This window comes from Aptenodytes forsteri, unplaced genomic scaffold (genome assembly GCF_000699145.1).
Source record: "Aptenodytes forsteri isolate BGI_AS27 unplaced genomic scaffold, ASM69914v1 Scaffold422, whole genome shotgun sequence".
Lineage (NCBI taxonomy): Eukaryota > Metazoa > Chordata > Aves > Sphenisciformes > Spheniscidae > Aptenodytes > Aptenodytes forsteri.
Genome location: NW_008795687.1, coordinates 188333 through 211506, shown reverse-complemented (window position 1 = coordinate 211506; position 23174 = coordinate 188333). Strand labels below are relative to the sequence as shown.

Below are 23174 nucleotides of genomic sequence, written 5' to 3'. Positions count from 1 at the left end.
GAATAAGTAAATCTATTTACAAAATCAACTTGGCCTTGGCTTTGTGGTATTTACATGCTCAGAGAACAGCATTTTGGTTAGACAAAGAGTGGTACGTGGTTCTCTCTTTGCTTTCTTCCTTCACTTAAAAAACCCAAAACAACAACAACAAAAATTGTTTTTCTGCTTTGAGAAATGAGAAGCCTTAAAAATTCCCTGGCCTTGGTTTTAAAATGAGTGGTAGTACTCAGAAGCTTTGGTCCTCTATGGCAAATCGCAGCTTGCTGCGCGGCTCCGTTGCGCGCAGTCATTCCACCCTCGATGAATGGACTGAATATTTGGTCCCCAAGGTGCAGCTGCACTGGCAGAAAGGATGGGGGCTCCGCTGAGCGTCTTCCAGTTAAAAAAAATAGTATCGTCGTTAATAAAGTCACACACCCATCCATCCATTTCCAATGCTTTTTGGTTTGCTCGAGCTGAAAGTTCCTGTCCAAGGTTGCACTGATTAAAAAAACCCCCCGATGCCAAAGCACGCACTGAAGCTGAGCTGTCACTGTGCAGGGGAAGATCCCGGCTCCCCCGCTGCATTTGGCTCCACAGGTCATTAAATAATGGAAAGATTGCGTCCTTCCCAAGGCACACGTAACGCAGTTCAGGTAGAGAGGGACGAGCTCATCGAGGTACAACCCGTCCTCATCGGCGGAAGGCTGAAGTCTTCCTGACAAAAATCCCCTGGGCTGCAGTGTAGCAGTTGTGCTGTCTGTAATGCTGAAGCAGTCTCCTCCACAGAGGGTTGCACTCCAGGAGGTACTGGTTCCCTGTTGGCACAGGGATGGGGGCAGCGGGTTAGCGGCCAGAAGAGGCTAGGACGATACCGTCACAGAAACTTTTGCCTAACGTTTCTAGCCTAAGGGTGCTGGATAACTTGCAGGGACATTTCCTTCAGCCAGAGCTCTGTGAAATCCCAGCTCCCTTTTCAGTGCTGTCATATCTGCGAGCAGCTTCCCTACACATCACAGCCTACGCTTGCATGATTAGGAGGAAAATAAGCAGCCAAATTCTGTTAGGAGAGAGCTCTAGCATGCAAGTGACGGAAACGACGTGGTCCGAACCAGAGGGTGAGAAAAAACTAATTATACATGCTGCATACGAGCCATGCACGATCTCTGCTTTGCACAGATTGCCCAGATAGCCCAGTTTCAAAACCACAGACAATCTAAAGGGCACAAGGATAAAGAAAGACCATCGGTTGTACTAGTTTGGGTCCCCACCCCTTTATCCAAGCATCCTGTTCCCCTGCAGGCCTGTGCACGCTCCCAGGAGACCCACCTAAAATGCAGAGTCCTTCCTGAGCTCGCGTGATGCCGACATTGACCTGGTTTGGGTCGGTAACAAACCCCAGGTACTTCTTCTGCCAGCTCTTCGTGGGCTTCCTATCAATCTCCGATCGGGGGCAGGAGCGTACAGTTGACAGGATCACGTATCTCCACTCACTTCCTAGAAAGCGGAATTGAACCAGACTTTTTTAGAAGGAAGCATCTGGCCACCCCTCCACCCCACAAGACACTCATTTCTCTACAGCAAGACCCGTAAAACTGCAGCCACTGTTTGGGTTTCTCCAGCTTTGGAGGCCATTGGACTCCTGGTCGGTGCTCTCCAAAGAGCACGTGCTATGTAAGTTCTTTCACACCCCCTTCAGACATCCTCCACCTTCCTATCTTCAGCAGCCTCACCCTGCCTGGCCACTCCAGAGGTTTCCAAAGGATTTATTATAAGCACAAATGACCCAGAAATTTGGCCCAGGGATGCTTCCTCCATGGCTGAAACGAGCGTGGTGTAGGATTTGCTCAAAGACTGTCTCTGTGAGAAGTTGCTTCAGTCCTCAGGAAGGCAGGAGAGAACAGAACCAACCATCCCCTCTCCTGCCAGCCTCACCTTGACTCTTCATGATGGTGCAGACGGTCACTCCACGGATGCCCTCTCTCAGGAGGCTCTTGCTGATCTCGGACACCTGGGCGTTGTAGGGGCTCAGGATGGCAATGCTCTCTGGCCGGATGGTGCCATCTAGTGTCAGCTGCTTCGCCATCCTCACCTAGGGAGACCAGGGTCCTGCTCACCTGGGAGCGGTGGCCGGAGGGAACCAGCCCTCTGGCACACTGTCCCCAGGGCAGCGATGGTGCCTGACTGTGCTGCTCCCCCTGCTCTGGGTCACGCTTCCCTACAGCTGCCTCTGGCCAGGGGCATCGTGGCGTGCTCCAGACCTGGGAAGACGCCAGGCAGATGCTGCACCCCACTGATCTTTATCCTATATCGCTACTCGTTGTCCCTCCACGATCCCCAGAGTCGCCCAGCACAACACCCTCCCTTTTGCATCTCCAGCAATTTCCCAGGACCCTCCTCACCGCCTGCTCCACTTCTTCTGGGTTAGCTTTGGAGTTCTCGTTTCCTTCCTCAGTAGTAATCATGAGGCTCTGCTCCTTCCCCTCCACGTGCCCGAAGATGATAGGGCAGCAGCTGTTACCTTTGTGGTGGAAGACACTGGGTTTACGAAGCAGCTGGGGGCACGTTTTCAGCCGCGTTTCATAAAACTCCTGGGATGGGAACTCGCAAATGCCTTTGTGCTGGCAGAGAAAAGGGGAGAAACAGAGATGAACAAAACCCAAGGAACTTCTCAACCTGCAGCGTCTTTTTGGGCAGGCTTCACCTGCAATGCCACTGTGCTATAGCTGGCACTGGGCGAGTGCATTACTCTACTCTAGGAAGGGAAAGCGCTAACGGAAAATATCTGTTTCCCAGTGGCTTGAGGCAAGCCCCGATAGCTGCATTTTCTGTGATGAAGAAAAGACAATCCACTCGAGGAAGGCCTCACCATGCGGTACTGCGTATCCAGCATCCACGCCTGATTCCGGTAGCGCTCAAAAAGAGATGTCTCCATGCCAAGACTCTTGCAGAAGTCATTGTTGACTACAGGCCGCAGCTGTTTGTGATCCCCAAGCAAAACAACCTGGAACAAAGAGTGGACACCTCAACGACGAGGGTGGTGGCACTGGTGAAGGCAATCAGCTCTTTGAAAGGCTATTTGCACACAGACATTTGTTGCTCCTTATTTATGTTATGGTTACAGCAACCTCAGTCAAGGACCACGTTGGGCATTAAATAAAGATCCTGACCCAGATAACGCAGAGCCTTGTTCCCATCTGACGGGAGAAAGACATCGTGCAGTAAGTCTGCCGAGATCTGCTCTGTGCTTCTTGTCACGTTAATACTTTGTACCTGGGTCAGCACATTTTTTGGTGGCAGTGATACCCACCCTGTAAAGAAGCACCAAAAATCCAGCCACACCACCACTTGTTTTCTCTTGCAGAAAGCCAAGAGCAAGTTTAGAGGAGACAGTATGGGTGTAACTGTCTGAGGACAGAGAGCTGAGCTGATACACGCAGCAGAGAGACGAGCAGATGCAATAGTTCTCCACCACAGCTTTCAGGCCTACAGCAGGTCTTACGACTCTGCTTTATGTGATATGAACAGACAATTCACAGCTCGTGCATCTAGTGAGAATACTTATGTACTGCATGTACCTCAAGGTTTTAATTATAGTTAGCAGAGTTACACCTCAAAGGAAACAACTCCCTGAAGGCTGAAACGTTGATACACCATCATAGATACTACCAAGAACAACCTTAAAGCCTGGTAAAACTTGGAAGAGCTGCATGGTAAGGGGTGGAAGACATGCAGAGGTTTGAGAGCCCTGAGCAGCCGTCCTAGAGACGCATCTTTGGAAGGGACTTACCTTCTCAGCATGGCGGTGGCTGACCAAAGGGATGAGGGTCTCGGGCTCTGTGGACATGGCACACTCATCAATGATTATCTGCTTGACACTGAGCTGCTCCAGGGAGGTGGCAGATGCAGCGGAGCACGTGCACAGGATGACATCGTGGCCTGCCAGTTCATATGCACGAGCAGATGACAAGTGATTTTTGTACCTGGTGGTTGATGCAGAAGACATAAGGGAATCGTCTCCGGGCTCCTCATGCAGGAACCAGGCGGAGGCTGTACTTTCCCAAATTATTATGGCTCTATCTCCCGCCCCAGGATGAACTGGTGTTCCCAGAAAAGGTCTTTGGATGGACACTGTAGGAAATGTACTTTGTCCTGAACTCAACAGGGCAGGGGCTTGGGGCAGAGGATGCAAGTGTCACACGCACACGTATAGTTTGACTTTTGGTCCAGACGGACAACAGCACCAGGGCAGAAGCGATGCTGAGGCTCTGCACTGTACCACTAACCCCGAGCTAATCGCTTTTTACCATCATTCCAAACACGCAGCTTATTGATCTGTCTTGATGTTTTCACCCAGTCTCTTGGCTTGCATGAGCCAGGACAAATCTGCTGACTTTCACGCGGTCTACCGGTTTGTGTCAGCTGAGACCTAGCAAGTACGGCCCAAACCTCTTCTCGCAGGGGGAGGAGATTGCTGCACTGTGCTCCTTCGGGCAGTGCTTCAGAGGTGGCACACGGCCAAAGTCAGCCGTCTCTCACCAGGGTCTCTTTCTACTCACTTCCTTGTTTCTTCTTCTGTTATCTGCTCTCCTTTCTTCATCCGAGCATCAAAGTTACAGATCTCCTGCCAGAAAGGGTTGGGCGGCCGCCGGATGCGATGATGCAGGATTATTTCGCTGAATAAAGAGTCAATATATAAATATTTTCCCCCAACACAGACCCAAGTGATCTCTTCTACAGTGAAGCATACCACACCTGTCTATGTGGAGAAACCTCATTAGCTAAAGAAGTCACAGCCAGACTTTTCCATCTTTACAGACCTAACACTTAGTTCACCCTAGAGGACACAAAATACAACCACTTTTCTTTAGCAGTTGCAAGCAGGAATGAAGTCAGAGACTTTTAGAGCTGTTCAAAAGAGAGATGAAAACATCTAGGATGTTTTCAACAACTGGGTTTCTTGGCTAGGTGCTACATTAGGCTATACACCTTCACTTGGAAAAATTAAGTACAAAGCAGGTTAATAGTGCTGCTCCACAGCAGCAGAGTGGAAACCGCATTTGCTTGTTCAGCTTTACCGGTGCAGAAAACGTCGCTCCCCAGCACCCTCAGAGCCTGCGGGGCCATGCGGTCCTACCTGAGCTCACGCTTTGGTTTTGCATCCCGCAAGGCTTTGCGGTAGAGGTTCCGGTTGCTCCCCGGGTATGGGTATTCCATCGTCTCAATGGCGTCCCCATAAACTCTCAGTGGTTTCAGGATCTTCAGCTTCAGCAGCATCTCTGGGGAAGGAGAACAGGTCTGCTCAGACAGCACCAGGCACCGGTGATGCTGAGAAAACCCATGGCCTGCGAGGTGCCCGGTGTTTGCCGTGCACTCTTCTCCCCACCCCTCGCTCATCAACCCCACCTTTACTGGTCCTTGCCCTGCAGTGAGGGGTCTTCTGTAAGGAGCAGCCCCGCTTTATGCCCCTCCTGTCTCCCAGCCCCACAGTCACGGCCACGTGTTCTCCCTCCCACCAGTACGAGCTGCTTCAGGGGCTTAAAACCAATACTTACCAGCAACAACATCAACAGACTTGTTGGATGGGCCACAGTACAAGATGCACTTTCTCCCCTTGTGCTTTTCTTCTTCAGAGGATGGTGTTTGCTCCTTCTCGACGCTCTCCTCGTTCAGCTTGTGGAACCAGTAGACAATGTGAGTTCCAACAGCAGTTTTCCCCGTGCCTAGAAAAGCAAGGAGGTTGCTGAGAGCACTTTAACCGTGAAACCCATGCTCTAGATCAGCATCCGGATGATCAGCCATGAAATAAAAGCAAGAACCGAGGGGACTGCGTTGAACAGCTGTGGGTGATGCCAACCCATGCTACCTTCTCCTGTCTCACCGAGGGCCTATGGAAAGGCAGCGCGGGGGGGTGTTTTTGTGTCCCTCTCTGGAGATATTTATAAGACGTGTAGACGTGGCACTTAGGGACATGGTTTAGTGGTGGACTTGGTAGCGTTACGTTAACGGTTGGACTCGATGACCTTAAGGGTCTTTTCCGACCTAAATGATTCTGTGAAAGCAACAGATTAGCTCTAACCTGCCCTTCAAAACAAAGTAGGCATGTACTTGTGCCGTCCCCCCAGCCTTACCTGGTGGGCCTTGGATGAGCGTGAAGGATTTTCTCAGAGCATTTAGAATAGCCTGGTTCTGACTCTGGTTGAGCTTCCTGGGGCTGCCAGGGACATCAAAGGATTTTTGCTGCAGGATTTTGGACGTTGTCACTGTTACGCAAAGAGCCAAGAAAACAAGTTTAAAGAAGGTTACTGAAGACAGCACACAAGGATTCAACAGGAGGATGCAGCAGGTACCAAGCAATCGTGGCCCATTTACAAGACCATCTAAAAGGAATCCTTGTCCCGTGCCAAGATGTTCTGCCCATGAGCCTTCTCTGTGAGTCCTGGGGATTAAAACATCACCCGTGCCACTCTCCAGCAGGGCATCCCATATTACCTTCACTTTGCCAGGCTAGCAGCTCCTCTCCTCCCCTTGGCAGGGGAACCTCCTGGTCTGGGAGCGTAACCCCTATGGCAGGGACCCATGGAAGCTGCCAGGGTACCTGCCTGGCCAGAAGCAAGTAGCCACAAGGCAAGAAAGGTGAATATTTGCACCTACCTTTTTTAGGAGGTTCATGGCCAAGGGCGATGCTTTTAGCAAGCTCGGAGGCATACGGGAGCTTCCAAATTGCCTTTTCTTTCCGTCTGACAGACAGGGAAAAGTAAGAATGAATGGAATGTAGCATAAAATAGCAAAAATTGTAATACAGCTTTGTACAACTGTCTTGTTTATTCCTTCTCTCTGTTTTGATGTTGCATTAAATCCTTCCACAAAGGACTTAAACCAAAACCACTCTTATTCTGCTCTTTCGCATCTGGGACTATTTCTCAACTGTCTGAAGAGCTGAGCCCGCAAAGATGTTGAGAGCAGGGAGCACAACTTCTGTCCCAACTCCATTTTATTATGGCCCACCCCATTTTATTGGGTTAGCTTCCAATTTTTTCCTAAAATTCACAATACAAAAGGAAGCACATTCTGCCCTGAAAAAGCTACAGCAGCCTTGGGTGTGTGGCAGTCCAAAAGACTGCCCTACAGCAGTCTAGGGCAAACTAGACATCAATTCTGCTTTAATAAGAGCAGATCTTGCTTCACAGCAACAACAAAGGGGAATGATTGGGAAATCAGGGAGCACTTCTGCTAAGCAAACCCTGATCCAGTGCTTCACGCTGCCTTTTATGACACATATTGCAGCAATCCAGTAACATAAGAAACAGATGCCCAGGGAAATTTCAGCACGGCACCCTCCCCTATCTCCCCATTCTCAAGGTCAACCAGAGGAGCAAAAGGCCATCTGGAGAACAGATCTGAGAAATGCTGCCACCCCCACCAAACATCAACAGCCCAGCAGCATGGCCAGTCGGAGCTGGGCAAAGACAGATTTTTCAGGGAATCAGCCGCACCAGCAAGCGAATCCCATTTGGGTGCAGCAAAGGAGTCCTGTGGGAAGCCGTTTCTCTGCACGGAGAGGTTAACCAGAGCACCACCGCTAAGCACACTTACACGTCTGGCAGCATCTTTGGTATGAGCTCCACCGTGAACCTGGCAGAGGCCTGCGAGATTTCCACGGGGATGTTCTCCATAGACATATAGTGGATGTAAAAGTTCAAAGTCTGCTGACTAGTCCTGTCTGACTTCTCGTTGTCGCTGAACTCTTCAGTGACTCCGTGAGCCACCCAGGTGTAGGTATCTGGATCAACCACAAGTTTGTTTTCTGACCTGCCCTTGTCAAGAAAAGTCAGATTCTGAAGGCCACGGCTGAGGCATTCCTCATCGCTTTGAAGGCTCCCAAGCTTCAGCCCGCCTAAGCGAATGCACAAGTAACAGTGGTTGAAGTCCACTTCAATGGAGCACTCCTCTGAAAATTTTTTTTTTAGGAGGAAACTCCCTTGCAGCTGTCCTTTTCTTGTCCTTTGCTTTGCCCAGGTTATTTTGACATCGTGGAGGACAATCGAGTCGTTTTCAGCCACCGCGCATGAAGCAGACTCCATGGCGCTCATCGGCATCCATACCTTGTTATACTCCACTGCATGCTTGTACTTGTCTTTGGACGGCAGGGTGGCGTAGGCGGAGAAGCAATCAATAGGCTTTTCCATATGCTGCAGGCAGACATCGAAACCTGGTGTCACACACCACAGCTGCACGAAGGGCACCAGGAAGCCCCGGCAGACGTCCGTGGTGAGCTGGAACTGCAGCGCATCGCCGGCGCTCAGCTCCAGGGAGAGCTCCATGTAGTGCGAGCACTGGCTCTTCCTTACCCAGCCCACGTGCCGCCGGTACAGCTCCTTGCTCTTCCGAAGGAGAGAGGCTGCAGTCTCAAAGTCCTCGCTCCTGATGGCTGTGAGCACGGCTTGCCAAGTCTTGGTGTCAAAGAGGGTGACGCTGTGGTCGCGGAGAGGTCCTTCCCACAGCCTGTGCTCCTTCATTGTCTCCACAGAGTACACCCTCCTCTTCCACGACAGCCTGATGCTGCTCCGCTGCTGGATGAACACGGGCTGCTCTATCAGCTGAAGAGACCTGTAGTTAATTATCTGGGGATCTGGAAGACTCTCTTTGTTCAGTGGAAACAGGGTTTTAAAATACTTTTTCATCCCTTCGATATCCACTACGAAGGCGACCTTCTGCAGGACTTGGCCCTTCAGCTGGGTGGCCATCTGCAGGCAGCGGGCTCTCTTCTCGTACATCACCGCCTGGGAATTCTTCCTGTTGAAGTCATGACAGAGAAACTCAATGTCATCCGAAGAATAGACGATGGGCTTCTTGCGGATCACAGAATGAAGGTGCCGCTGGACCACAACGTCCACGTACCGGCGGATGGGAGAGGAAGCCCAGGTGTACGAGTCGACGTGCAGGGAGTAATGGCCTGCTTTCGACTGGACAGTGGAGTTGGAGCGACTGAAGTAGGAGCGGCTGAGCAGTCTCCTGAACTCCAGGGCCACGGGGGCCAGCTTCGGGTGGATGTCATCGGTAACGATAAGGTCTAGCATCTTGTGGAAGTCACGGACATTAGCGGCTGACTGCAGCTGCTCCCAGATGGGGGCCAGGAGGCTGAACTCCACATTTTTAGAGGAGTCTTGGCCAGGAGGCACCTCTCCCAGGTGGTGTGAGAGATGGATGGACAAAGGAAGGATGTGGCTGTACTTATTTTTCATGAGTGATAACTGTTGAAGGCTTGGCTCGCACTGACACCGGAGAGGAGTGACATTTCTGGTGTCCTCCTGGTTGGTGAGGAACTCGGCCACGAAACTGTTGAACATGATCATTAACTCCTCTATCATCTGATGGGATCCCCTGTTACCTGGGGATCTTTCCTCATCCAGCCGGTCATAGAAACAGTCCTCCTGCAGCCGAAACTTCCGATGGACCCTGGAGAAGTGATAAGCCACAGCTACACAGTCCTCCAGGGTATCGAAACAAAGGGCCCTTGCTGCTCCCACGTAGCGGTCCTTAATGCAGAGTTCTGCCTCTTCATAGGACAGCTGCCTGTCCGAGCGGATCACAGAGATGGTGAAGACTGCCTTTAACATCTCATCAGTCTCCTTTTCTATGGTGACAAACAAGGAGATCACCCGACGATCCTTCTGCGGCAGGAGGCTGCAGACCTCTTGGCTAATGTGGGGTGGGAACATGCACAGCGGCTCCTGGTTGGGAGCGTAGTAGGTGACACCCCGCTTCTTTGCTTCCAGGTCCAAGGCACTGCCTTTGGGAATGATGCCAGCCACGTCTGCAATGTGGATCCCAATCTCATAGCGATGCCCAAGATCCCTAACGCTGACAGCATCGTCCAAATCCCTGGCGCCTTGGGGGTCAACAGTGAAGGTCAGGTAACTCCGACAGTCCTTCAGATTTTCCTTGGTGAGGTTTAGTTTGCTGCTGGAGGTGTATTTGGCTGACTCCTTGGTGACAGCAGTTGGGTATTTCTTCTCCAAACCATACTCCAAGTCGAGGATCTTTAAGCCTTCTTCTAAAGTCAACGCTGCATGCAGAATCTCTGTTATTATCCCCAGAGGGTAGTAAAACCCTTCCCGCCAGGAGATAACCTGGACGCAGAAGAACTGGCATCTCCTTGTCTCCTGGCTGATCTTCTCGCAGCTGACCACTCTGTACTTCCCATTGACAAGCCTGCGGATAGGAATGACGTTGGGTTTCTCTTTCAGCCCTGGGACGAATATTTTGGTGACAGTGGGATCGATGGGTATCATCACCCGGGGATCAAATTCGTCCATCATGCAGATGAAGGTCCGTTCTCTCTCTGCGCGCTTTAAGATGCCCACCACCTTCCCCTGAGGGCGGTGGCTGCCACTGTCAGCCGTGCTGCTCTGCAGGATTTCCACGAGCACCTCGTCCCCGGTGAAGGCCGTCCCGCAGTGAACTCTGCCTTTGATCTGAATGGTCATTGCAGGGGAGTCGTTGAGGGTGAAGGCAGAAGCTCTGTCGAACCCTTCTTTGATCAGCTCGCACCTCTTGTACATTTTGGGGTGCATGTGCAGATACTCCTGCATCATCTGAGAAGAGAAGCTGACATATTCCTTCCTGCCTTCCCGCAGGTTTGAAGCCTCAGACTTCACGTTCAGCAGCCCTTCTTCGGACACCGTCACCAGCACGTTCTTGCTCTCATCTAAGAGCTCCTGGAGGATGGGATCGTCAGGATTCACGCTCTCAGCCTCAGAGCTCCAGGAATCAGTGTCGCTGTCCTCTTCGTCCTCCTCTGGGCTCCTCCTGCTCCAGCTCTCCTTGTCGCACGCAGCCTGTTTGATCTGGGCCATTGTCAGGTTCTCCGGGAAGACGCTCCCCTTCTCGATGCACTGCTGGATGAAGCGCTTCCATACCTTGCTGCACTGGCCGTGGGAGCACAAGGCCACGGCATCCCCCACTGCAACAACCAGTGACTGAGCCCGGGTCATGATGGTGTTGAGCACTCTGGCTTCGTTGAAGAACTCGAGGTGGTGGGAGGCCGAGATGCGCAGGCTCTCACTGTTGTGGACTGTGCTGATGATGATGACCCGGAACTCCCGCCCTGCACCAGAGGGGACAAGGGAGAAGTCACTCATGGGAACCCAACGGGGAAGACCCTGTCTGGCTGCTGCCCTGCGCTCTGCCCATCTACACTGTGTTACGTGGCTGTGGGCTGATGTAACCTCACTTGGCTGAGTCATGGGAGTCACCTGATGCAAATAAAGCAGCTCTTGGGGATCGTGAGGGCCTCCAGACATGAACCAGGATGGACACCACGAGGCCACCACCACCCACGCACCAGGGAGGGAAGGGCAGCGTGGAGACAGGAGAAAGGCAGAGCACCGGACCAGTGCAGCCGCGAGCACCCGTGGAGCAGTCCCGCATGCTCAGTGCCACCGGCAGCCCCCGCCAGCCACTCCTCGCAAACACGGGTAGAGTTTTCTCTGAATCCCAAATTCCTCGGGGAACCGAGGGTCTTGCAGGAACAAGAGGAGTGACCGTTCGCAAGAATCCCTCTCCCCTTAAGGGCAGCTCTGCTGCCTGATCGCATGACAAATAACAAACAGCAAGAGGCACCCTGGTGATTTCAGAGCTGAGAAGAGACTGCAAAGAAAGGGTGTGGAGATCAGAAACACACCCCAGGGGTCAGTTATTCTCACCATGAGGAGTCCCAGCTGCACAATAAAAAAAAAATAAAAAAAATAAAACCACGGATGAGTCATAAACTAAGTCCTCGAGGACAAAACCAGCCCTATCCCTCTCTCGTCATCCAGAGCAGCGGACTCCTCTTTTAGTGAGCTGTTCTGCGATTTTTGCTGCGACTGGTACTCACAGGCCATCCTGGTTTCAATTCCCTTCCATTACTAGCCACCCCCGCTGGTACTTGGGGCTTCACATGATTCACACATGCTCAAGTCCCTGGGATCGCACTTACAGGGTTTTTACCCTCCTACAAAGCAACGTCCATATATTTGAAATGAGTTGACAGTTGGGCGCAGATTTAATTCAGTGTGAAATCTTATTCACTAAAGAAAGGACAAACTCAAAGAATTACCAACCAGAAGGGGATGGAAATCAGCCAAAGGATTTCCAGGCACTCTCTCCTCATCAGCGCTACATGGGCTGTGGCCCCTGTGTGGAGATCAGAAACACACCCCAGGGGTCAGTTATTCTCACCATGAGGAGTCCCAGCTGCACAATAAAAAAAAAATAAAAAAAATAAAACCACGGATGAGTCATAAACTAAGTCCTCGAGGACAAAACCAGCCCTATCCCTCTCTCGTCATCCAGAGCAGCGGACTCCTCTTTTAGTGAGCTGTTCTGCGATTTTTGCTGCGACTGGTACTCACAGGCCATCCTGGTTTCAATTCCCTTCCATTACTAGCCACCCCCGCTGGTACTTGGGGCTTCACATGATTCACACATGCTCAAGTCCCTGGGATCGCACTTACAGGGTTTTTACCCTCCTACAAAGCAACGTCCATATATTTGAAATGAGTTGACAGTTGGGCGCAGATTTAATTCAGTGTGAAATCTTAAAGAAAGAAGAAAGGACAAACTCAAAGAATTACCAACCAGAAGGGGATGGAAATCAGATTTCCAGGTACTCTCTCCTCATCAGCGCTACATGGGCTGTGGCCCCTTGCTGCGGGGGTGGCAGAGCCACGGGGAAGGGCAGGGGAGCTCTGCCTAACAGCACGGCATGCACCCTCCCAGAGAGGTATTTTGCCATGAGATCAGCTGGTATTTTGCATTTTAGCAAGGAGGACAACGTTAAGACGCCAGAAAGACCTCTGCTAACGACCCAGCGTCTCTTCCCCCTGCTCATTACACAGCGGCTGTAGCTGCGATAGACTCTCCTGTCCACCAACATGACTGCAAAAGTTCTTCCTGGCACACAGAAGACCTCAAAACACAGCCCAGCATGACTAACTATTGCACAAGACACAAACCTGGCAAGTTTTCATAGTTTTCTACCACCACATCTTGTAGCTGCTTCTTTCTCAGCTCTTGTCTTGTTGCAGAAACCTGGTAAGAAAGAAATAGGCACAACTGAGTACAGTTTCAGCTCAGAAACGCCCCCCACCCAACACCAAGGTCCCTTACCCTTCTCGGCTGCAGGTTCCCCAAGAAAGTTACTCGACAGCAATCACACGTCCGGGGCTGACTTCAGCCAGCGCTCCCAGTCTGCCCTATAGTTAACCTGCCTAGAGGATGCTGAAAGAAATCTTCAACTAAACCATCCCACCATGAGGCATCTCTGCTCCGACCACCCGTGACATACTACCCAAATGGAGAGCGCCTCAGAAAAACACTGGTGGCATGCAAGTCCCCAGATTCCCTGTTTTTGCTAGCACAAGAGACAGATTTATCGTAAACAGAGTCCAGCATTTCTTAGGGAGTGTTTAGACAGCTGTCAGCGGAGCATGCGTACGCCCTTCAGGTGGGGAACACGTGGTTCTCCTACATACCTGCATCCCATGGGAGACCACACAGATCTTCTTCAGATCTCGGACACCCCACTCATCTGGCCACCTCTGATAGATCTCCTTCACTTTCTCAACCACTTGCATTATCTCGGAGGCGTTGTGCCAAGAAATCATGGACATATCCCTTTCAGCCACGCCAGACACGTGGCAGAACACAAGTGGGTAGGTTTCGGGATGGGGTGGGATGTTCCCACTGGCTTGGATAGCATTGCCTTTGCCAATGTAGAAGTGCTTGGAGACAAACTCAATTATGCCTGCAGTGGAACGATAATTCTCATTGAAGATGATCCTGCTCTTCATGGCCACTTCATGCTTCTCTTTCTGGTAAAACTGAAAGAGTCGGTTTAACAGGGTGTGATCAGCAGATTGTCCATCCCCAACACAGAAGAGCTTTGGGGTTATCTGCATGTGGTCCCCAGCGAGGACAATCCGGGTCTCAAAAGTGGCGTAGGAGAGTGGAACCAAAGCTTCGCACTCCAGCATCTGAGCAGCCTCGTCAATCATGATGTGGGTGAAGTAGCCTGGGGCAACCTTCAAGTTCTTGGATAACATGGAGGTGGTAATAATGACGTGGTGCCTGTCGATCTCTGCCCGCGTAGGGTGCCGGAAGGAGCGCTGGTCTGGCGAGAGGCAGCAGTACATCTGAGTGATGGGGTCCGTCAGGTTGATGGGACGGTCAGTGGATATAATCCTCAAGGGGACAGCCCACGGATGCCCGTTGGTCACGTAGTTATGGAAATACTCCCGGATGTAGATGTCAGCAGCACTGGAGGGGAACAGAAGGGGAAATTATCACGGAATTCTAAGTGCTGTTCCCAATGCTGTGACCATCAGCCCAATGCGCTATCTGATCAATCACCAACACGCGCCCAAAATCTCCCCCAGCTTTGGCTGACAACACACTCGTCACAGGAGATATTCACATATGCGCAAAGAAGTCAGTGTTTACGCAGCCACCAATTCCAAGCCTATTTTGAGAGTATGGTTTAAAATAGGACTTGATACTCAAGACTAGGGCATCCCTCGATGCTCATATGGAGAAATGCAATGTGCCCAATAAAATCTGTGGCCTTGCTTCTCTCTAGGGCCAAGTCACACAGACATGACCCGGCGCACCTCTCCTCTGACAGTTAACCATCCCCAGCCCGGGCGGGTGATACAAGATCTGCAGAGGAAGCTTCAGTGCAACCAGACAGCCTGAAACAGGCTAAGATTAGCAGTCACCCATCTATTATACATTAAAAAACTAAGGCAGTAACAGCCTGCAGGATCGGATGTGGACACTCTTTTCAGCGTAACTGCTCTAATTTTAACAATCATGGCCTGGTTTCTCTGAAGGCAGATTCAACAGCAGTCAGACCAGATCTGCATTTCCTCTTCCCCAAACTCTCCCTGGAAAAGTAAAAAAAATTGGCATGTGCACAGAGCACAATAGTCTTCAAGGGCAAGTAGAGCACAATATTATCCCAGCAAGGCCAGGCAACAGCTTTCCACTTCTTCCAGTACACAGTAAAGGCTAGAAAGAACTAACTGTCTCTCCAACCCCATCCCCATTTTATAATGAGGCAGGAATATGCTGCCTCTTCCACAAAGACTTCCACCCATGCCAGACTTCTTCCTAACAGGAAGGGCTAGAGCGGTTTAAGACACATTAAATAAAAATGAATTTATTTAAACAAGTAATTGAAATGCATACTAAGAAAAGGGCAGCTCAGCCCAGTCTCATACACCCTGGCTCCCGCTCATCCCACCAGGCAAGCAATGGGCCAGCGCAGGGACTCAGCCCGTGACTCTGGTTGCCTCTTCCCTCACCCCCTGCTAACCTGTTAGTATGAGTGCAGATCAGCACCCGCGTGTTGGGCTGCCTGAGGATCTCCATGGTGGCCATGGCCAAGGTGAACGTCTTCCCTGTGCCGAAAGGCCCGTAGATGAGAAGAGGTGGGACCTGCCGGCTGCTGGTTGCCTGGCCCGTGATGAAGGAGATGGCTAGTTTCTGCTTGCTATTCCCTTTCTGTGGTGACCCAGGAGAGTAGGGGACAGAGCAACTGGCAACATCTGGTAGGACCAGCTTCTCATCCAACAGGCGGTCCACAGCCTGGTGCCACTGCCGGAACAGCAGCTGGTCGATTTGGAACTGGATCTCCACCTTGTGGGAGGTGTTTGGCTCGAAGTTCAGCTCTGAGCAGCATCTCTTTGGTATTAGTAGCCAGATGGTCTTCTCCGTGGTGGCTTTATGCTCCACACTAACCTCGTAAACCCGATTGTCTACAGGTGGGTCAAGTGCCAGGAAAGCAGTGGGCACAGACCTGCTCAGCAGATACCCCTCGTCTGTGTCCGGCGAGAGGTTATAAGGGGTAGGCACTTCAGCAAACAGCTCACCAGGGAGGGCAATCTTCATCCCCACAGGGAGGCTTTGCAGCATGGGGGTCAGCAAGATGAGGACCCGCAGGTTGAGTCTGAAAGGAGGAAACACCCGAATGAACAACAGAGAACTGGCCCATCGGTTCATCAGCAACCGCCCTCCCCGCTGCAGAGGAGGAATTGCCACCTACACCCAGAGAGGGTCTGCCAGTCCCCAGAGCACACAGAGGCAGAAGCCGTGCTTCTAGCTAATCCACGGCTGCAGGACAAGACCCAGCCCTTCCCCTCCTATCACTGCCCAGCCAGCCGTCTTTCTTGGCAGGTTTCCATTTTTCTGGGAAGGCACCCCAGGACTCAACCCAGAAGAGACAGAGACTTCAATAGCGGCATGGCCCCAAGGGCGGGGTTAGCAATGGGCCTGTGGTCCATAGCAAGGAGGAACGCCTCTGGGTCCGTGCCTGGCACTTACTTAGCAATCAGAACCTGTTCGGCTTCTTCCTCACGGAAGAGGAAGCTGTGCATCCTCTCACGATAGTTGAGACGGGTGATGGGAACGGTCGCACCACCCTCGCGCTGGTAGTCCAGTGCGAGAGCAGGAGGTTTGTACTTGGCCAGCAGTTCCACATCTTCACTGGTCCTTGGCATGCTGGGAACGATGATCCTGTTACCTCTATCCCATCGCACGAAGTTGACGGGGTGGCTGCTCTCCCTGCTGCCGGGGACGTGCTGGGGGGTGTCCCGCCGGCCCACCTTCACCTTGATCTTCTGTGTGAGGACGGGGCGGCTGCCGAAGTCAAACACCACCCACTGCTCAAAGACTCCCAGCGTGCAGCACTCCATGCAGACCTCCACCAGCGCGGTGGGTGGGGAGGAAGGCCGGGTGGCCACATGCTCCCCCGGCATGTAGTGGAGGTCCCGGGAAAGCCCGTTCCCCACGAGGTAGAAGTTGACTCCAGGTTCCCGCTTCAGTAGCGCCACGTGCTGCAGAGGCATCTGCCGGTTGAAGAGAAGACAGGGACACGGTGAGGGCAGCCCACAAGGAAGAGCCCAGCGGCTGATGGGGTCCTCCCAGCAGCATTTCCTACTGAAAGCTGCTGCAGGAACCGAATGCCATGCCAAACCTATAGTGCACTTGAAATTCTCCTTGAAGGAGCTTATTCCTCGTGCAACCCCACAGGAATTATTTTAATGTCTTAAAGAACCTCAGGTTTCAGTTTTGTAGCAATTGAGCCAGTCTGCTGTAAACAGGAAATCTCCTGTGTTGGAGAGGACAATTAGACCCAGCCTCTTGCCCCCAACACCCACGAAATCCTGGGCAGGAAAGCAGCTGAATCTTGTTATTTGTGATGATACGTGGGAGGTGCTGAGAGCAGCTGGGTCCACCCCAGCCCCACCGCACCAGACGAGACAGGAGACACGGTGGCTGCACCCCTCACGCACGGCCCCAGCTCAGGCACCACCTGAGCCTGAGCTGCTCCCGAATGCCCAACACACGTCCTCATTCTGACATCCCCAAATCCCTATCCTTCTGCCCCTTGCAGAAATAATAATTAAAAAAACAAACTAAAAACCCCAAAGGACAAGGACCGTGCACAGCAGCAGGGGCTGCCAGCGGCACGCAGCCTCCCGCTGCGCAGAGCTGGGCTTACCTGGGAGTGGACCCTGAACTTCCACCGGTATTTCATCCTCCTGTCCTCCAACTGCACGTGCAGGGGCTGTTCACACACAACTCTGACGCCCTCAACGTGCTCAGCCATCTGTGGGGGAGGCACGAGAGGAGCAGAACTGAAGGCAACATCCCAGGGACACACTGCAGAGCCCTCCGCGGGGCCATCTTCATCCTTTGCCTTTATGCTACATCCTCCCGAGAGGGGACCGTCAGTAAATCCTCATGCTCAGTCCTCACCCACCGCTGCTCAGTGTCCCCACGCAGCAGCCTTGGGAAACGAAAGGACCCATGGCAGAGCAGCGCGGCCGGGTACCCCGAGTAGGCTCTCAGGTTGCCGTCTCAAAAGGGGTGAAGGAAGGGGGATGCAACATCCCTTTCTGCGTCACCGTTAGAAAGGTGAGCGGTGGGCTCCGTTCCCAAGCTCTTACACAAGAGGCTTCTCGCGACGCGCCAGACCAACGCGCTCCCACCCTGCAGCCCACGACTCACAATCAACACTTCGTTGGAGCACATCCGATACTCGGCGATGAGCCGGTCCTGGTAGGACAAGAGCCCTTCCTTCAGTGCTTGCTTCTTTTTCTTCACGGCAGTCTTCACCCTCTGGATCCACTCCTGCAGCTCCTCGGTGGAATGAGCCTTGGTGCAGCTGTTCCCCATTTCGCACACCTCCACTCTGTCGGGAGAGAGGTGTCCCAGGTGTCACCCATGCCTGGTGGCACGGGGGTCCACAAGGAGCCAGCAGCTGCCTGCTGCCCCTGCCCTCTTCCCTGCTGCACTGGGTGGATGCCTTACCTGCTACACAGCGAGAACTTGGTCAGCCCGAGCGGTGGCGCACGGTGGACCCACTGGACAGAGGTGTCGGCCGAGAGCATCTGCACGTGCTCAACGGAGGAGCAGTGGCTCTCGAAGCTCTGCTGCGAGCTGAAGGTCACCAGGCAGACCCGGCAGTAGAAGTGCACCGGTGTGGGCGCCGCCGGCTCGCCGTTGGTGCTGCAGGTCTCCATGGCCGGCAGCAGGTTGGAGCGAAGCAAGCCGTGCTCCCTCTCGGCCTCCCAGATGGCCATCTCCACGTCGCTGTGTGCGTACTGGCAGCGCTGTGGGGTGTGCTTGCAGGGCTGGCCCCTGGAGACGAACCTGCAGTAGCTGAGGGTCGGCATGAACTCAGGGCAGGGCCGGATGGCGGTGTACTGCTGCTTCCTCCGGTTGTCCGACACCACATGCACCAGGAGGGGGTCCCAGGTCTGGTGGAACTCGCAGAGCCGCCCCTGGCCGCCCGCCGAGATGCGCTGGGGGCAGCCGAAGAAGCAACGCTTGCAGATGCATGCACCGGCGTGGGCGCCGCTCGCCTTTGGTGCTGCAGGTCTCCATGGCCGGCAGCAGGTTGGAGCGAAGCAAGCCTGCTCCCTCTGCCGGATGGCGGTGTACTGCTGCTTCCTCCGGTTGTCCGACACCACATGCACCAGGAGGGGGTCCCAGGTCTGGTGGAACTCGCAGACCCCCCCCTGGCCGCCCGCCGAGATGCGCTGGGGGCAGCCGAAGAAGCAACGCTTGCAGATCTCCTGGAACTGCCCCCCGAACTCGCTGGTGATCTCGCTGGCGGCGCTGGCCGTGGGGTGGGGGATGGTGGTGGGGCGACCCCCCAGCTGCGCCTGCAGCACCGCTGCCTTCAGCTGGCGCCGCTCCAGCTGCTGCTCCCTCTCAAAGTTCCAGACCATGGCCTCCTCCGGGCTCCAGGCGAAGGTGCACTGGCTCTTGTGCTTCCTGCAGCCCAGCCCCACCATGTAGTACCTGCAGACGGTGTAGCGGGCCGGGTTGGGAAAGCCTGGCCGCCTGGACACCTTCCTCCAGGCCGTGCTCCAGCGGCTGCGGCAGCGGGCCAGGAGGATCTCATACATGCACTTGTGCTCCACCTCTCGCAGCTGGTAGGTGGTCTCGTTCTCCTTCACACTGCACTTGGAGCAGACCAGGCGCAGCTCCAGCTGCTGCTGGAGGCTGCCCAGCGAGACCGCTGGGCCGTTTGCCGTCGGCATCCTTGATGGTGGCTTGAGCAGAGCAAAATTAACGGTGGGAAGTTCCTACAAGGAGATGCCGGGGGGAGGAGGCGCCATGGAGCATCCGTGTACTAGCTCGCTACGTACCTGCCAGCCATTGGTGCGAGTTCACAAAGCCTGACAAAGAAACGAGGAACAAGCGACTTAGCAGGAAACATCAGCTGGTCCCTGGCTGGGTGTGTGCCGAGGCACCGGCACAGCCTGGCCCCGCTCACCAGCAAGCGGCCAGGAACCTCGCCCAGCGCCCAAACCCACCAAACACCCTTGCCCTCGGCACCCAAGCGCCTGGGGTCTGCCCTCACCCGCTCACCCAGCTCCATTCACCCGCCAGCCCAGGTCCCAGGGGACCATGTCCCGCAGGGACCAGGCTGCTGAGCAGCGAGGGATCCCGGCGGGGCTCAGCTTGCTCTCCGGCGTGCCACAGCCTGCAGACCATTGGCATTTACCGCCCAACGCAGGAGAGCCGGCTGCAGCAGAGGCCGCACCGGAGGGCCTGGCACGGTCCCCACAGAAGCCACCGACCTCCTCCCGGACTGTGGCCGGACGATCTGACTTCCTCTTCCCGCTGCCGGCGCCTCCCCCGCCTCGGTTCGCTCCTGCCAACTTTCTCTTTCTTTTTCCTGCTCTCTCCCCTGGGTCCGGCCGGGCAGCCCCACCGCTGCCCCATGCCGAGCGGGAGAAACCCAGCTCCAACCCCCCAGCCCATCTACCCCCGTGGCACGAAAGATTAATTGGAATTAATCAACAAAAGCAACCGCCCTCTTTGCTCCTTGGATGCAGCACCCGAGGCCGGGAGACGGGCATGCTGGAACAGGGACATGCCGACGTCTCCTCCAGCCGACAGCTCGGTAAACATCTGGTTGGGAGAGCTCCGGCTCCGGCAATGAGGAAGGTGACTCACTGCTCCCTGCCCTCCCTTGGCCACCGGCTCCGGCATTTGCCAGCAGTTTCCTGGGTAACCAGAGGCCAGGAGCGTCCCTGGGAATGATGCTGCAGGGTTTCATGGCTGGGCCATGTGGCTCGGGGCGAAGGGAGCATGCTGGGGCAGATCCGCGTGTGCTGCCAAGCAAAGCTGCCAGCCTCGTGCTGAGCATCCGCCTCGGGCTCCTGACCTGCAGCCACGAAGGACCGGCTCTCTAGCGATACAGGGGAAGAGCGGTATTTACAGCTGCGGGCCGGCAGACAATGGAGCAGGGGGGCAAACCTTGCGCTGCTTCTGCAGAAATACTCTTCACTTTTAACTAAGACTCCTTTCCCCACCTCTGGGATAAACGGGGTGCTTGGTGCTGGGGGAGGCGGGCAGGGAGGTGCTGAAGCTGCTGCTCTGGCAGAAGCTCCAGGCAGCAAACACCGAGCCGGGACTGCAGGGGGGAAGCGGCCGGAGCATCACCCGCCCTCCCAGCTCACCGTTAGTGAGCTCCTTGCATCCCGTCCCTGTGCCACAGCACCCACCCGCTGCCCAGCTAGGAAGAAATCACCTAATCCTACTTCTCTGCCATGCATCAGGTTGGACACGCGCTCGGTGGATAAACACCAGCCCTGTTTATCTCTCAAGGTCTGGCAGTGAGCCTGGCGCTGGGCGGAACTTCTAGTTTCTGTTTCAGTAAGCTGCGAGACTCCAAGGTGGAGTCCCACGGCAGCGCTGGCTCTTCCTCCGCCATGATTTGGGTCACTGCCATGCTGTCAGCTCTTCACACCGAGAGATAAATCACCCCGACTCATCTCTGCGCCTTCGTTTCCAAACCTTTACTTGCAGCCCTCCCGTGCAGGCTGGCAGCCCTTACTTAAAGCATGAATTACAGCCGCTTGGGCAGCGTGGCCCTGCCACGGCTCTGCCTGGCCTCTTATCTATAAATTGTCCAAACCTACAGTATCTGCTGGGACCGCCGTGGTCCTGCTCAGGCAGCATCACCCGCAGGCTGCGTCCTGCAGGTACCCAAGCCCAAAGTCCCAGCAGAGCTGCTGGACGTGAACGCAGCACAAGTGCTAAGGAAGAGCATCCCCAACCCGGAGCGGGGCTGGGGCCAGCGGAGAGCCAGGGTATCCCCATCCTCTGACTGTAACAAGGTCACGGTCATCAGAAGAAAACCATTTCTGCAGCCCAGCTGCTGCACAGAGTTCAAGAGCTCTTTCTTTGCTCTGGTTCTATGCCAAAATATTGGGGCCACACCAGAGGTTTTGATGCTACCTGACTGCTGACTGATGCAGAGAAAATGCTTTGCACTGAAATGAAATAACTTGGGAAACAATAAAAATATAGGAGAGCACCTATAAACAATAAAAAGGCAGGAGGGGGAGTGGGACTCTGTGTCTCCTGCCCAAGGGCACTAAGGGATGCTCTGCTGATCCCCAGCGAGACAGCGAAAGCAACACAGCGCTGGCATGGGGCTGCAGAACCTGCACCCGGTGGCTGCTCCCACCAAACGCCCGCAGGGTCATTAACACCTGCAAAACCCCCGGCTGCTGGGAACTGAGGCAGCGGTTTGGGGACACATGCTCTGCCCCGAGTGCAGCTCCGTGGGACCCTGTGCTGGGCTGCAGGAGGAGAAACCCCTGCACCTTTTGGGGGGGCAAATATCCCTCCTGCGCCAGCCTGGGGAGACTGTCCTTGTCCAAAGCATGACGCTAAGAGGGAGCATTCCCGCTCGGCTTTACCCAGGAGGTCCGGAATCAGCTGGAACTAAGCTGGACCCCAGGGCAGAGGCACATACACTGGCTGCCGCAGGCTCAGCTTGCCGTGGTAACTCCGCACAGGGTCCGCCACGGCGGGAGCTGGCAGCAGGCAGGGCAGGGGGAGACGCGGCAGCGAGGGGCCGGTGGGGCCAGGCTGCTGCCGAACCGCAGCCAGCAGGAACACCTGGAGGGGGACCTGAAGTCACGCTCGGCCTCCAAGAGCCCTTCAGCTCCTTTGAAGCTGGCGGGGGTGAGCAGCACGTTTCCGGCGGAACCGGGGCTTATTTCGGGGCTAACATCTGCAGCTTTGGGAATGCTTCAATTTCCCTCCGATAGCAGCTTCGTCTTCCTTCCTCTGGAAGTCTCCTCCTTAGGACGAGCCTTCCTGGGAAAGGCACTCGCATTCAGGATTTGTGCAACATCTGTGCAACGCTGCCACTGGTGAAAACTCCAAAATACCTCAGTAATACACACAAGAGAGGATGAAATCTGATTGCTGGCACTCAGCTCCATGGAGCGGGAGCTGAGCTTCCCGGTCCCGGCACGTCCACAGCCGCAGAGCCCAGAGGAGACACAGTCCTGCAGCAGCAACGACACCGACCTACTCGGTTAAATGCTTTAAGAACTACCCATAAAGACCGTACAGGACAGCTGGCCTGTTACTGGTATTCATGCCAAAGGCAGGGCATAGAATCATAGAATAGTTTGGGTTGGAAGGGACCTCTCAAGGTCATCTAGTCCATCCCCCCTGCCGCGGGCAGGGACATCTTCAACTAGATCAGGTTGCTCAGAGCCCCGTCCAACCTGACCTGGAATGTTTCCAGGGATGGGGCATCCACCACCTCTCTGGGCAACCTGTGCCAGTGCTTCACCACCCTCAGCGTAAAAAATTTCTTCCTTATA

The 23174-nt window shown here is 54.2% G+C and overlaps 1 protein-coding gene across 1 annotated transcript; it reads right to left on the bottom strand.

Annotated features, from left to right (window-relative positions):
- Positions 1 to 122: 122 nt before the first annotated feature.
- Positions 123 to 18626, bottom strand: HELZ2 (helicase with zinc finger 2). Its single transcript, XM_009282756.2, has 19 exons — positions 18340 to 18626; positions 18037 to 18220; positions 17528 to 17635; positions 16348 to 16871; positions 15341 to 15973; positions 13500 to 14283; positions 12981 to 13056; positions 7576 to 11089; positions 6634 to 6719; positions 6111 to 6242; positions 5535 to 5702; positions 5117 to 5258; positions 4539 to 4655; positions 3770 to 3962; positions 2849 to 2983; positions 2382 to 2600; positions 1915 to 2071; positions 1309 to 1476; positions 123 to 797 (listed from the first exon to the last, which is right to left on the bottom strand). The coding sequence occupies exons 1-19, from the start codon at positions 18609 to 18611 to the stop codon at positions 673 to 675; spliced, it is 7737 nt and encodes a 2578-aa protein (XP_009281031.1). The 5' UTR covers positions 18612 to 18626; the 3' UTR covers positions 123 to 672.
- Between the last annotated feature and the right edge of the window lie 4548 nt (positions 18627 to 23174).

Bases quoted from the DNA above. Each gene is read 5' to 3' on its own strand.
- HELZ2 (XM_009282756.2), bottom strand. From the start codon at position 18,611: ATGGCCATCTGGGAGGCCGAGAGGGAGCACGGCTTGCTTCGCTCCAAC. The intron at 15,974-16,347 runs GTAAGTGCCAGG...TCCTCCTTTCAG, and splicing joins GAACAGGTTCTGATTGCTAA to ACTCAACCTGCGGGTCCTCA. The intron at 4,656-5,116 runs GTAGGACCGCAT...CTCTTTATTCAG, and splicing joins AAACCAAAGCGTGAGCTCAG to CGAAATAATCCTGCATCATC.